Here is a 15,411-nt window from a genome sequence, read left to right as displayed (position 1 = left end):
TGGCTCTGTGTGTGTCTTTATATCTCCTGCTTTGGCTTTACAGAGCTAGATAAACCCCTTATACAGTTTGGGCTGTAGCTACATGAGTGTGTGTGTGTGTGTGTGTGTGTGTGTGTGTGTGTGTGTGTGTGTGTGTGTGTGTGTGTGTGTGTGTGGATTTTAAACTATAAGAAATCCGATTCAATTAACAAGCGCAGAGAATCGGCTTTGGACACTGTGAAATTGTCTCGCTGTAGAGGATGGCACAGGCCAAACTAGCCCCGGGAGGAGACACAACGCATACACAAAGCTCAGCGATAATAAATACAAAACCAGGACTGACAAAATAAACAAAGGGTAACGGAAACAAAAACAAACAAACAAACAAACAAACATCTGTAATAATAGTGCGTACAAAATTATAAGATAACGAAATAACGTCGGACTTTGCAATAAAACATCTTTATCAGATACTTATTACACATTTATAATGTAGGTATATAATCAGACCAGGGCCTGACAAATCAAATAAAACTAGTTTCAGATTATTATTATTATTATTATTATTATTGATTAAGTGAATGAATGGATAATTGGTCCGGAGGCAGCATGTTGTGGATCAGAAGGGGATTTAATAGCAGAACAACGCGGTCTTTGTGCTACTTTTAATCCGGCCTGTACCCCCTTCTCCACCTCAGCTGCTCTACCTCTGCCTCCACACTCAGGCAGAGTCGTCCAATTATTTTAGGGAGGCCAATTTCAAAAATACTTTAGAACAATATAATAAAATTTTAAAAAAGAATTAATTCGTTAAAAAAAATGATATCTTGAAAATGTCTCCGGACACCTATGCTTGTTGCTGGGATGACTGTAAGGCTAAGCTTGGCAAGTGGCTATAAAAACGAAAATTGTTAAAATTTGTGTTTGCGCGCGCGGTGTGTGTTTTATAGTACTTTTTCGATGTTTGTGTTTACTGCCTGCATATCAACAAGTGTTCTTTGTTGCTGCGGCGACATTTAGATGAAATAGGGACATTAAAAAAGACTATATATATTATCCTCTATTGGAAGACAACTTGAATGAATAATGAACAATATGTAGATGCGCGTGGGCGAGTGCGCAGAGAGAGAGAGGGAGAGAGAGAAGGAGGGAGGGCTCTGGGTGTCTACTTGGATAAGAAGTTACTTCTAATTAGCCAGTCTCTTCTCGCTCTCCTCACTTGTCCACCCTGCAGATCAGCATCCTCTTCTTCTCAGGGACGACCAGGGACAGCAGAGGGGCCCCCCACCCGCCTTACAATTTTTCAACACCCGTCAGACCGCAGGCACCAAACTGCTGTGGAGCTGCCGCTGCTGCCGCTGCTGCCGCTGCTTTTTGGCATCTTTCACCCGGCCACGTTATATGTGCGCACTGCAATTACGCACGGCTCTGATGGAGATTCTAATCGGCCTCGATTAGCGAACTGTGCTGTTTTCAGTGTGGTGTATTGACTTGTCGCACCGGGCCGACTTCAGTTGAGGTAGTCTTTCTTTTTTTTGACTAGAAGAAGGCACTGAACATACACCAAACCCTTAAAAGCGCCGTGGTTTTACGCGTCAGGTGGAAACAGGCGTAAAGGGGCTTGGCCAAAGGTGCCTGGCTGGAAGGCAGTAAGTCAGAGTAACGTATAAAGATAGTTGAGGAGAAGGCAGTCAATGGACAATTAAAAAACAAAAACAACCTAAGGCCAAACATCCCAGGAAAAGGAACAAACACTGTTAAAGGCAGTTAGAGGGAAAATAGCGAGAGAGAGAGAGAGAGAGAGAGAGAGAGAGAGGAGGGAGAGGGAAAGAGAGAGAGAGAGATACACCCCCTGGAGACTAGTTAGGAGACCCGGCCCCCGGTCTGAGAGAAGGAGAGAGCGAGTGAGGGAGTGAGGGAGTGTTTTAAAGCCGGCAGGAGGCATGATGTCCTACATTAAGCAACCCCATTACGCCGTGAACGGGTTAACGCTGTCCGGCCCGGGCATGGATCTGCTCCACACCGCCGCCGTTGGATATCCCAGTAAGTACTGGCCTTTGACTTCTGTGTGTTTTTAATCTGTGTAAACCTGTAGTTTCTCTAATCGCCTTTATTTTAAGTAAACAAATAAAATAAAACAAGGGAAATGATGGAATTAAGTGAAATATTCGTTATGTATTTATTGCTTATATTGCGCAGAAAAACGGTAAAGAAAAAAAAAGACTCAATTTGAATGATATATTTGAAACTTTATCTGTACGGTTATATTTATGATTATGAACGTAAGTGTCTACTGCTCCGTGTATCAGGACATGTGTTCACTTGACCTATAAGTTCAGAGGATTATAGAGTCAAAAACAATGAAAATGTGTGAGAAGAGAAAGGCCGCCATGTTCTCACACGGAATTAAAACTATCTCCAATCTGTTGCTCTTACAGTGTAACCTATTTACAAAAAGGACAGTCATTGTATTTCATATTGGTGCATTAATAATATATATTTTTTCATGAATGAATACTGAGGTTGTTTATAAAGGCCGATATGCAGCGATCAGCATCTGCCACAGCCCAGAGGATAGTTTGAAACGACGGCAGAAGGCGTGTTGTCGAGCTCGGCCCAAAGTTTACGTTTTTAAAAGTCATAATCCCCGATGTGGATATTCATTTCGTTTCGGTCTTTCTTTTTTTCCGATTCGCACAGAAATATTAAAAAAGAAAGAAAAACATCAGGCCTGCTGGATCCGCTTATTCGGTCCTATAAAAATGTTTCAATCCCGCACACGTTTGTTTCTTTCCTCAATGCCACATAAAAGATTGAGCTACGGAGACTCGCCACTATATGTTTATGTCTACACATATCCACGGCAGCGTATAAAATGTGAAACGAAGCCGCAACAGTGCTTATGTATTTAAAGTGTATGCTGCGAATTCAAGAGAAAAATCGGAATTCGTTTATTTGTTTCAGCGTTTTTATTGAAGTGGTTTATATATAGATTTGAATTTCTTATTATTTTCAATTCATCATTTCTTTCATCATCAGTTCAATCATTTTTTAAATGTAATAAATGCACACCAACGTTGATACATGGCCTTACATGGTCCAATAATTTTTCTGCGGAATTCTTCAGATATAAACTCAACGTAGATTTTAACGTGGCAATAATAATAATAATAATAATAATAATAATAATAATAATTTTTGTAGGCACCCCACGCAAACAGCGTCGGGAGCGCACGACTTTCACGCGTGCGCAGCTGGACATCCTGGAGGCTCTTTTTGCCAAAACACGCTACCCAGACATCTTCATGAGGGAGGAAGTGGCACTCAAGATCAACCTGCCTGAGTCCAGAGTCCAGGTAACACATTATACGGAAAATTATACTCATATATATTTTCCTATATTGGCAGGGCAAAGCACCTGTGTGTGTGTGTGTCTGTGTGTGTGTGTGTGTGTGTGTGTGTGTGTGTGTGTGTGTGTGTGTGTGTGTGTGTGTGCGTGCGTGTGTGTGTATGTCACAGAGACACACATACAGAAAGAAAGTGAGGGTTTGTTGAGTTCTTATGAAAGCAGCTTGTACATCTTTAATATTTTTTATCAGCTGCTTTGATTGTGAAATAGTGATACTTAGATACCTTCTCTCTGATGCTCCTGTTCCCAAAGGTCTGGTTCAAAAACCGTCGTGCCAAGTGCCGCCAGCAGCAGCAACAGAGCACAGGCCAGTCCAAACCACGGCCCCCTAAAAAGAAGGCATCCCCTGCTCGTGAGGCCAACACCGAGGCCAGTGCCAACCCCACCAACGGTCCCTACAGCCCTCCTCCCCCTCCTCCAGGCACCGCCATCACCCCCAGTTCCAGCTCTGCTAGTGCCACAGTGTCCATCTGGAGCCCAGCCTCGATCTCTCCGCTGCCAGACCCCCTGTCTGCTTCCACCACCCCGTGCATGCAGCGTACCACCACCTACCCCATGACCTACACCCAGGCCCCAGCCTACAGCCAGAGCTACGCAGGCTCCTCCTCCTACTTCACTGGCCTGGACTGTAGCTCCTACCTGTCTCCAATGCACCCACAGCTGTCGGGGACCGGAGGGGCCCTGAGCCCTATCACAGCCTCCTCTATGGGCGGGCCCCTAAGCCAGTCCCCAGCCTCACTGTCCTCCCAGGGCTACACAGCCGCCTCACTGGGCTTTGGAGCCGTCGACTGTCTAGACTACAAAGACCAAACTGCCTGGAAGCTCAATTTCAATGCCGCTGACTGTCTGGACTACAAAGACCAGAACTCCTGGAAGTTCCAGGTCTTGTAAATAACAGGAGGTGGGGCGTGGGGAGGGAGGTAGAGGGAAGAGGTAAGAAATAAAAATATAATAATCAAAGTAGGTTGAAAAAAAAAACAAGATTACTTTCTATGTGTTTTAGAAGGAGGAAGAGGTAAACTTGGGACACAGAAGTCCCACCAATCACACATCGGCTGAGGAAGTGATCGGCTGAAATAAACTAAGTGTTTGTTGTTTCAGAAAAATATCAGTGGGAGTAATGTGATCTGTTGATGCTTGGCTTGGTGATTGTAACAAAGAGATGACAATAGTGTTTAAGCAACATAGAAAATCAGCCTTGAAATCAAGGAATGACAAAATGTAAGGAAAAAGAGACTGATGTATGCAGAATAAAATCAGACTAGTGAGAACAAGCTTTCCTTTTGATTCGACTGATAAAGCTGAGTTTGACTTGGACCAAATTTAAAGCAGGACTTATTTGTAAAATTGCCACAGCACAACAACATTTGTAACCTACAGGTTGTTTTTAACATAGAATTGAAATGGACCTTTTACACTGATGAGAACTTGCATTTCTTCCTTTCAGACTTCTAATTTTGTTTTTTCTGTGATGTTTTTCTTTGAAAAAGCTGCTTTTTTTAATCATTGAGCTTTGAGAAATGAAAACAGTTCAGCTAACCCAATGTGACACCTAAAGCAGGTGTCTTTACAGGGTCTTCTCTAAATCACACACAAGCTGATGGTTCCTAGTAGCCTTGCATGACAGTGACCCCCTGCAGCCTGTGTGGGATACGAGCTGAGGGGGGGGGGGGAGGAGTAGGTCACTCCAGTGACTGCAGTACGAACCTGTTGCCTTTGAGCATGGTTATAATCATTAGCTGAAAGGCTAGTACATTGTTAGTGTAATAGGATCACTTCCACACATTTTGAGGAACAATGGTCACATTGTTGCTAGTTGAGGCAGAGGAACCCCTCTTCATCTCACAGTGGCATGATGAAAGCAGACTGCCAATAAACTGCTGCAGTGAGGTATGTGATGGGAGAGGAGACTGCACCGGAGAAAGGGAAGGGACTGGGCCTACATGCGGCTGACTCACCCCTCCTCCTCCTCCTTTGCTCAGAGTTTGGTGCCTCTCTCAGCTCCAACCTGTAAAGATGTGATGGGTACCACTTTATGTGTTTGATGTTTTGTCTGATTTTTTTTCTTTTTTTTGTATTAGACTTAAAACAACTTAAGTTTCTTTTCAAATTTGTGAATTTGTTTGAGTAAAATTTGTGGTAATTTGTTTTTAAGTTCATATTACTATCAGTACTATTATAACTATCATCATTAATATTATGTCTTCTGCTGACATGGACTTTGCTAATATACTTTTTTGTTGTTGTTTTGTAAATATTAAAACTTGAAAGTGTAATCATGTCTGGTATCAGCTGTGTGTTGTTACACAGGCACTCCACCCAACAGACTCTATCACTCTCTTTCTTAATTTCTAGAAAACTGCCAACTTTTAATTTTTTTTTCTGTTTATATACTTCTGGTTTCTGCTTCTTCTTCTTTTTTGTCAAACTCAGGGGTTTATCCAATAGAAGTAGCAGTATGCTTCTTAATCATTTATTGTACTTACATATTTTTTTGCTTTATAATCGTCTCTGCTTATTTTCTGATATGAATTATTTTGTATATTTCATTTGTCTCCTGTGTTTGACCGGTCTCATCACTACCATGCCAGATAGCTACAATGTTTCTGAGACATTAAACAACTTCATTAAAACTCCTGGGTTACTGTGTTCTCTAAGTCACGGATCCTTCCATTTCTCTGCAATTCAGGGCTGCAAGATAGTGCTAAATAGTGATACTGCAAATTTTAATATCGTTCCAATATCAAGGGAACACAGGGTCAGTACTGCTGGTACTAATACAGATACTTTTAACATATAAAGCCAGCTTTTTTAGGGGAGAGCAGTGTGTTACAATTTATGAGATGAATCATCATCAATTTGTAAATGCATTTTAGTGTTAGTGTCCACTAAATCACTGTGATTTTTATTCTCCACAATAATTAGTTAACCCAGAAAGACACACCTTTCAGCTTTCCATTCATTTTAAAACTGGGTTTTTTGGAGACCTGGAATTTAAATTTGCCTGTCTCTGAAGCTTGTTGGGTCAGCTCCTGTTGTTTAAATTTGATATAGGCTATAAATAAAATAGAACTGACAGTCACACAAAAAGGATCAGACATTTTTCATAGTGCATGTTTGAGGTATGTTTTTTTCATTTCCAGAAAAATAATGTGCTTAACACAATTCAGTGTGCCTGATATGAACAAAGTACCGATCCTATCACACTAGCATCGATCCAATAACGATACTGGGGTTGGTAATATTATCGATCCGCCCACCTCTACTGCAAGAGAAGAAAATGGAGCACTGGGACATCTATAGTGGGGAACACTGGGAATCAGTTTCTGGGAGTGTTCCACTAATCCATACAAGAGGTTCAGTGGATATAAGGCTGAAATGAGAGGGAGCAGGGCAGAGAGGACAGAAAACAGATTAGAACTAACCCTAATACCGAGTCTCACCACCACACCGGGTCCAAACTGAAGCACGAGAGACAGGCAGATTACTTTGGATTGATGGATGTTTCTGTGTGTTCCTGCCACCGATAGGCCAGAGGGTCAGTTTTATGGGGGTTGCGCAAAGTGCACTGGATGAAAGGTTTTAGCCGTGCTTCCGGGAACCACATAGGCTATGTCTTTTGTCCCTATCTACTGCCTTCTATATGCTTTATCCTTATTTTATGCTCAACCAGGGTAGTACAAAGGCAGTCCATGGGCAGGTCAACCTGCAGGGAGTGTTTGCTATTAGATGTGATGTGACCGGTCTGTGGGCTACGCTTTCTTGTACTGTTGTTGATCTGTCAGCCAGTCACAGAGAAGAGCAAAGTTATAATATTCTCTAATGCCTCAGATCAATTACTGTCAGTCTGAGCATCAGACACCTCAGATTAGATCAAGGAACAAAATCCACAACTAAAAATCAGTGTTGATTCTTATAGGACAAGCAAGTCAGTCCCAAAGAATCCCAACTTCAGCTATGAAATGAAGATATTTACAGACAGGAGGAAAGAAAAATTTATTAATAATAATTAATAACTCATCCTTTGGATATTTTTTAGGCTTAATGTTAAGTATATGTGGCTGTTTGACTGATAGAGCCTCAGGCACAGGCAGCCATAGCTGGCTAATTCGACTCACTGAACTGGACCTCACCTCTGTGTTTTGTTGTGTTGGGGCCTTTTTGATTATTTTTCATGGGATTATCCGAAAATTATTAAATAATCTATGGTGCAAAAACAGAGGAAAGTCACTCGGTGACATGAACAGATCAATGTCATCAAAGGTGTCGATTGCTTCTGTTTGAACAGTTTCTAAAGGCTGCTATTTGTTCATTTGGGAAATGTTTTGCCTGTTTGGTTTGCTGTAGTTGGGCTGTTACAGTGTGGCTGATGTGCTTTTTTTGGGTTGCAAATTTGCGTTGCCGAGAAAGTTAAGCTTTTGAGCTGCTGGGAATACAGTTTATCTAACAAAATGAGTGAGACTAGTGAAATGCCTGAGGAAAATAGAGGAAAGGAGGACAATCAAGCTTGAAATAAGGGCACTGACTTGAAAAATTGAAAGTCTTCAGACAGAATACAAATCAAATGTGGGGAAAAAAACAAAAGGACTAACATATGAAATTAAAGAGCTTACAAAAAAGGATGAAAATGCAAGGGAAGATTGCAACAAACTGGGGAAATTGATTCAGCTGTATTAAAACCACAAAGAAGCACAGTCAGTTATTATATTAAGTCCCAAAGAGGAAAAGGAAACCCAGAGAGACTGGTTTAAACGTATTACCGAACACAATTCAGGCGTTATGGAAGCTCTAAAGCAATGGCATTTTGGAGCTTGTAGGCCTTTCTGCAAACTGGTCATGGGGCTGTGGGATGCACTGCTTGCTGCAAATTTAGACATTTCTCCCATTTCCCCAGATGAGGCACCTGGCGAAGTAAAACTGAAAATACTTATTCACTAATGTTCAAAATGACATTCCCCTCTCCAAATCAGACAATATGGCAACAACAGACAAATGTAAATACCACAAGTGTGTGGAATATTTAAAGTGCCATGGTTCTGGGTCATTTTGACCCAGCATTTTCTATTTCTTGTATTTTGGTATTTTTTCTGTATGATGGTTTATTTTCTGATTCTTTAGTTGTCCTGTTTGGATAAGTTTCAGTGTTATTCTGGTTAAGAGTTTGTTCTTAGGTTTAGTTCATTGTCTAGTCTGTGCCTGTCATGTTTCCTGTTTTACTTTGAAGGTCTGCGTCTCATGTTTGCGTGTCCAGTGTTACTCTCCCCTGTGTTGTCATTATGTTTCATTCGAGTCAGCTGTGTCCTCATGTGTCTCCACTTCCCCTGATCACCTCATGTGTGTTTCACCCCATGTCTGGCCATAGTTTTTTGTAACAGTTTATGTCATAATTCTAGGTCTTAGTTCTCTCAGCATTCCTTAGTTTATTCAGTATTTCATAGTTGTTCATAGTTTTTTCTCAGTTTCCATGTTTTTACCTGAAACTAGCCAAATAAAGGTTCGTTTGGCTTTCAAGTTTCGCCTCCTCGCCTCTGTCTGCTCTTGGGTACTCTATACAAACCCACACACAGTCTGCCCCCGCAAACTGTGACATAAAGAGGTGATAAAGGTATCTCTGGTATAAGTTTGACATATATTATTACTGTTATTCATTCATATACTTGGAAATGGAGTGGCATTTATATAGCAGTTTCAGGCACCAAACAGCTAGTTCAGATTAATCTAATATGCATGGCTTTGTACAGTGAGAAAAGACCAAGGTACACAAAAAACACCCACAGGGCACAGGGAGAACAACAGCCCCACATTCAAACCCAGAGGGTCCTTAAAAAAAGTTAGCATAATGAATGCTTTTCATATAACTTTCAAATGTCAGTCACCAGTATCTCATAGGCAGTCGCTTCAGCTTCAGCTTCAGCTTCCTTGAAGTGGAATAAACTTTAGATTCAATCATGCCCACTTCATGTCATGTCCACTTTCTCTGTTCTGTGTTCCCCATGTCACTGTGAAATGCTGATTGTGTTGAGGCAGCTTTGAGGGTATATTTCTATAGACTGTACCTTGAGTAACAGAATTACTTTTACTCCACCTTTATTTCTGCGAATTCAGGAACCTCAGCCAAACTGTGTTTAGAGAATCGTATCTGACGATGATGAAAATATGGAGTCATGTTTTGTAACAGGACAGCGGAAAAAAAAAGGTTAAAATATATCCTTACAGATATGAGTTGTGCATACAAAAGGACAAATCTCAAAGTATTGAGTTACCAGTCCAAGACAATAATACCAACCACAGTTAAACTCTCACCACTATCTCACCACAGCTCCCTTGACAATGTCAGTGACGTGGCCACATTACCTGCTTCAAAAAATGCTGAAAAGGGCAAAAAATTAAAAAGAAGGAGATTGATTTTTTTGATAGTGACAAACTTCAGCACCAAACATCCATTAAATCTATTAATCGCAGCAGTGAGAGCAAGAATAGAACCCCTGGAGATTGTTTCTATTTTCTGGAACAGTACAGAAGAGGATGACCGAGAAAACTTTAACAGCTGTCTCCATGTTGTCTTGGACAGAGGATTCAGAAAGGCTTAGTCTTTGCTAAAGGAGTATTTTGGCAATGAGCATAAAATTTACACAACTTATATGGAGAAGGCTCCTTAAAGGCCATCAGTAACACTGAGCATGACATGAAAGCTCTGTAAGCACATACCCTCTTTCTGAGAGTTATAATGTTCTAGAAGACCCTAACTACACGCTTCAATGGGTTAGTCATGACAGAGAATTTTCCCTATCGCAAAAAAGTACATTGAAAAGAATAATTTTAGGTTTAGGCCATTAAAAATGAACACCAGCAATTGCCATTATCATTATATATAAATATATATCTATATATATGTATATATATTACAACTTTAATGGTTGACCAGCTTCTGGCCCACATCAGGAATCCATGATAAAGTTGTTCTATATACCACAAGTTCTGGAGTTGTGTATAGTGTATATAGAGTGTATATGATGGACATTGTACTGTCCAAACTATGCTTTCTTAATGCACCATTATAAGTTATCATGGCCAAGAGGACATGTCAACACACACTCCCCGTGCATATGGTACGACAACTTTTTTACATGCCCCTGGTACAGTGGACCATTATAAGTTATCATGGCCAGGAGGACACGTCAACAGGCTATTGGTTTTAAAACCAGAGAAGCTGTGGGCACAGTAATTCAAAATTGACTGGCAGCATCAGAGATGATTCAGAACCTTCAAAAAAAGTAGTAGTTCTCAGATATACCTTTAAGATCTGCCAAACTAGTCAGTGGTCGTTACAGCACCGGGTTACCTTTAAAGAAAAGGGAATTATGCATACTTGACAATAGAAATGTTGCACCAAAGGGTGCGCTGAACATTACAGAGAAGATTCCAGAGGGACCATTTCACCATTTGTTTCAAACTACACCAACTTAATATATGATATATCAAGGTTAGCAGGTAAGTTACGTGATCGTGATAGTCTCATGGAACATAGGGAAGGCAAAAAAACCCCAAAAAACGATATGTACCACACAATAGAGGCGGCTGAGGTTATTACTCAGGCTGCCCAGTAACAGTGAGACTTCTGACTGGGATTTAGCCTGAGAACACAGAGCTGGGTTCAGCCTCATGGTGACACAGCATAACTCTGGCTAACCCAAAAAGCTTATTAACATTAAGCATGAGACTGCAGTCACTAACAGACTTCAATGGCTGTTCATTTACCAAGTTACACTTGAAATTATAATGTTACACTCTGTGACATGAAAAGACAGATTTTTGTTACTAAATCGTGAGCAGAGTGAATTCAACAGATAGATAGATAGATGTCCTGTACTCTGCAGGCAGCATGCTCCTGTAATCCCCCAGAGGCAGCATATGGACCATGAAGCACAGACACACAGACAGGGATACACTCAGGACTTAGAAATATGATTCATTTCTTTCCCCTCTCTAATCCCCTACAAACAAGCTGGTGGCTGGCCTGCTCTGGAGGCACACTGTAATCATGCCACAGGCTGCTGCTGCTGCCAGAGCTGAGCGGCCTCCCCACCATCCCTCCTTCCCTCCCTTCCTTTCTCCCTCCCTCCTGTCCAACTGCAGTCCAATTTCCTCTTAATCGATTCCTAATCCCACTGCCGCCATAACACATGCGTCAAGCACACGCCCAGGCACACGCAAATACACATAAGCATGAATTCGTACTGACGTGGGTGCAATTGCATCATCAAACATACACTAGTGAATGCAGACTTCTTCAGGGAAAGCAACAATACCCATAAAACACAAGCATTCTGCTAATGCATGCTTATTGGTTTGACTAAGAACTTACAATAGGACACACATCTTAATGGCACTCGTTTCCAGAGGAAAACAACATATTGGAAGAATAAACGCCAGAAACTTACATGTGTAAATAAGAAGGGACTTACAAGTGTGGTTCAAGTTAATCAGGAAACTGCTGCTAGAAATTCTCTGGTGTTCCTAGCTTCAGAGCTAAAGTCAAAATGACAGATGTAGTAGCTCACAGTGTTGTGATATCCCTGACATCTACACAAAGGCAATTTACAATAATCGAAATCCATAAAAAGTTTACAAAATATAACAAACGCAAGAAGAAAATTTTTATGCTACAAAATTTGATAATAAAGTATGTTGCTTAATCAGAAAGTTATTAATTATACTACCTGTTATATTACTCTGTAACATGATCTGAAATGCATTATTACATTATTATCATTAGTTAACAATATAATTTGAATAGGAATGAAACATTATAAATCAAACAAAAGTGGGAATCTGAATTACATCTTGAGTTGTCAGAGGATGACTGGTGATCCGTATGTCTCACACAGCATAATTCCACCAGCTCTAGACGATGGAGAGAATATGGCTGGAAAAATGTGATTAGGTTCTTTATTACTCCTTATATCAAAAGCATGCAGCTGAAAACACCCCAACGATGCTGGAGATTATGTGGAGACTGGGACGCCAATCATTCTCATGTGTTTTGGAAGTGCAAAAATATCAAACCTTACTGGGAAAGCATTGCAGTAACAATGAAGAAAGTGCTGGGGTATGACGTGCCGTGTGAGGCACGAGTAATGTATTTTGGAATATGGGAAAATGTAAGAAAGGAGGACCATTACTTGTTTAAAACTATGTTGTTGTCAAGCAAAAAGGTAATAACAAAAAACTGGCTGAAAAGTGACCCTTTAAAATTGGAAGAATGGACTGATGTAATCGAGGAAATATATATAATGGAGAAAATGACCTACACTTTGAGACTGAAATCTGACAAACACCGAAAACAGTGGACAAAATGGATAGCCTATAAGACTCACTCAGCCCCATAAGGCAGGGACCTCTCCTCGTTGGGGTTTTTTTTTCTTCCTCTTTCTTGTTAATTCAAACTAATTTTAGTTTTTGGTCCTTTGAGGCATAGGCGGATGGCCGGGCCCTGAGAGAATGAGGTCCTGCTATTCCCCGCTCTGGGTTCAAATATGTTATGATTAAGGATGGAACTGGACCTGTCGGGGAGGGGACCAGACTTCGGGCTTTGTTTGGCAGTCTTCATATGGATGTAAGGGGCTGGGTGGATGGTGTGTTTGGGACGGGACCGATAAGACAGTACTTTGGGTATTCCCTGGCCCCCTCTCTATATATATGTGTATAATTATTCTTAGTTTTCTTTTCCCCACAGATTAGGTGTGCTTTATTCCTTTTAGTTTGTTTCTTTTGTGTTCCTTTTTCATATTTTTGTTTGCATGTACTATAAATTTGGAAAAAGTACAAAATAAAAAGTAAAAAACAAACAAACAATATAAATCTCAGGCTACAGTTCTATAGACCAACACGTATTCCTATCCTACGTATAGGTTTTTAGTGTTTACGTGTGGACACAAAACTAAAAGTTGAAAACCAGATCAAGATACGCCCAGGCGTTACCCACAGTGATTCTGTATAAGCATGTACAGGTAGAAATCAAATCTACAATGTGGCAAGCCTGACCGCTCATCACTGCTTTTTGTTACCTGTTAAAGTTCAGGCTCCGGAAGCTGGGCTGGGGTCTGCATTCGGTCAGCTTATCATCACTCTGAGATCTTTGCTAGCTTTGTGTTAGCATACTGTCTGTGCAGATGTTTACATTTTACCATTGCGCTCTTGTCCTTTTGTGCATTAAAAAAAGTAAGAGAAGTCCACTCCTTGTAAGTTGTAGACTGCTCCATCATTTTCCTTCTTCCTATTCCTTTCCTATTACCTTCCTATTCTTTCATACCTATAACATCAGGTATTTCGGATGTTTAGGTTTCATTTTGGCTGCCTGTCATGCAGTTAAATGAAGAACGTTTGTAATGAAAGTAATGATATATTTAGAACTGTAATGGGATTGCTGAATTTAGTACAGTAAAGTGTTACATTACTGCATTACTGAGAAATATAATGTGATTGCAGTAGTGCTTATAGCTGTAAAGTGTTACACCCAGCGCTACATATTGCACAGCAAGCAATTCCATTAAAATGCTCCAAAAGGTACTAGCAGTGGAAACAGGGGAAAGAGACGTCCAATTCAGTAATAATTAGCAGTCTGGGAAGTCTCCAGGTATATACATTCATAATATCCCCTAGTCTGTTTGGGGAATGGAATCCCTTTTAGACCCTGAAAAGACCACTAGAGGAACTGTAGATTTAAGTACTAGAGCAGGGGTGGGGGAACTCCAGGCTTCAAGTGCCGGTGTCCTGCAGGTTTTAGATGTGTCCTTGATCCAACACAGCTGATTTAAATGGCTAAATTACCTCATCAACATGTCTTGAAGTTCTCCAGAGGCCTGGTAATGAACTAATCATCTGATTCAGGTGTGCTGACCCAGGGTGATATCTAAAACCTGCAGGACACCGGCCCTTGAGGCCTAGAGTTCCCCACCCCTGCACTACAGGCTATTGCCACTTGACCACAGCTTCATGGATCCCCATTCATTCAAGGACTATCACATGTGCAACCCCAATAAAACCTAAGAAGAGTAATAGTCATAGAGTTATAGCTTAGTTATATTAGAAGTTCTCCTATGCTGGTAGAAACTGAGGGTCCACAAAGCAACTTTAGACCAGCAGAAACAGCTAGTTAGCTAATATAAGAATGACCATACTAACGCTAGCTAGTTGGCTACCCATGGCAAAAGTTTTTCAAGCACTGCAAATAAAATACAGTTTAGTGATGAAGCATGTTATTCTGATAATTTCAGTGTAGAGGAATTATAAATGTTTACAAGATACAGCTTAGCTTTTTAATATTATGATTTATTTCTAATATTTCTAATAACTGCAGAACTCACTGTGCACATTTTGAAACAACAATAACAGATTAAATTCATGTACTGTGACCAGTTAATCATGTGCTAACTTGTCAAGATCTGGTGAAAAAGGTCCCATTGACACAGGACTAGAGAACAGTTTACAACCATCTGGCAACCACTGATGAGGGAATAATGAGTACTTATGAGCAGTTGGCGAGGTTTTGGAACCACTGCCAACCTTTTGGGGACTACACATTTCTCTCTAGCAACCAGTGGTTGTATAAATATGACAGACAGCTCTTAAGCAAAGTCTACTTCAAATCATGTAAAAAACGTAAATATTTTGAGAGGGCACAACATGACGCGTATTGTCAAATGTTTGATAAGGTTGATAAAGCATTCACAGTACTTTACTTTCTTTGCCATTTTACAGCCAAAATGTATTAAATTAATTATTCACCATAAAATTCTACACACAATTCCCCACAATGACAAAGTTATATCGATATTTTTCCTAATTTATTAAAAATATAAAGCAAAAATATAACATGTACATAAGTACTCACAGCCTTTGCACTGGAGCAGTTTAACATCAAGGATGTCTGTGCATATTGCTACATTCATCTTTCCCTCAACACTGACTAGTCTCCTAGTTTCTGCTCCCGAAAAACATCCCCACAGCATGTTGCTGCCACC

At 40.5% G+C, this 15,411-nt stretch overlaps 1 protein-coding gene across 1 annotated transcript; it reads left to right on the top strand.

Annotated features, from left to right (window-relative positions):
• Positions 1 to 1,221: 1,221 nt before the first annotated feature.
• LOC134641217 (homeobox protein otx5-like) lies at positions 1,222 to 6,021 on the top strand. The gene is made up of 3 exons (XM_063493511.1): positions 1,222 to 2,022; positions 3,184 to 3,335; positions 3,641 to 6,021. Exons 1-3 carry the CDS (start codon positions 1,923 to 1,925, stop codon positions 4,277 to 4,279), a joined length of 891 nt encoding a protein of 296 aa, XP_063349581.1. The 5' UTR covers positions 1,222 to 1,922; the 3' UTR covers positions 4,280 to 6,021.
• The last annotated feature ends 9,390 nt before the right edge of the window (positions 6,022 to 15,411 follow it).

This window comes from Pelmatolapia mariae, linkage group LG14 (assembly GCF_036321145.2).
Source record: "Pelmatolapia mariae isolate MD_Pm_ZW linkage group LG14, Pm_UMD_F_2, whole genome shotgun sequence".
NCBI lineage: Eukaryota > Metazoa > Chordata > Actinopteri > Cichliformes > Cichlidae > Pelmatolapia > Pelmatolapia mariae.
This window is presented reverse-complemented; position numbering and strand designations above follow the sequence as displayed.

Excerpts from the sequence above, each read along its gene's own strand:
- LOC134641217 (XM_063493511.1), top strand. The coding sequence starts at position 1,923 with ATGATGTCCTACATTAAGCAACCCCATTACGCCGTGAACGGGTTAACG. Across the intron at positions 2,023-3,183 it reads CGCCGCCGTTGGATATCCCA|GCACCCCACGCAAACAGCGT; the intron begins GTAAGTACTGGC and ends TAATTTTTGTAG. Across the intron at positions 3,336-3,640 it reads TGCCTGAGTCCAGAGTCCAG|GTCTGGTTCAAAAACCGTCG; the intron begins GTAACACATTAT and ends CTGTTCCCAAAG.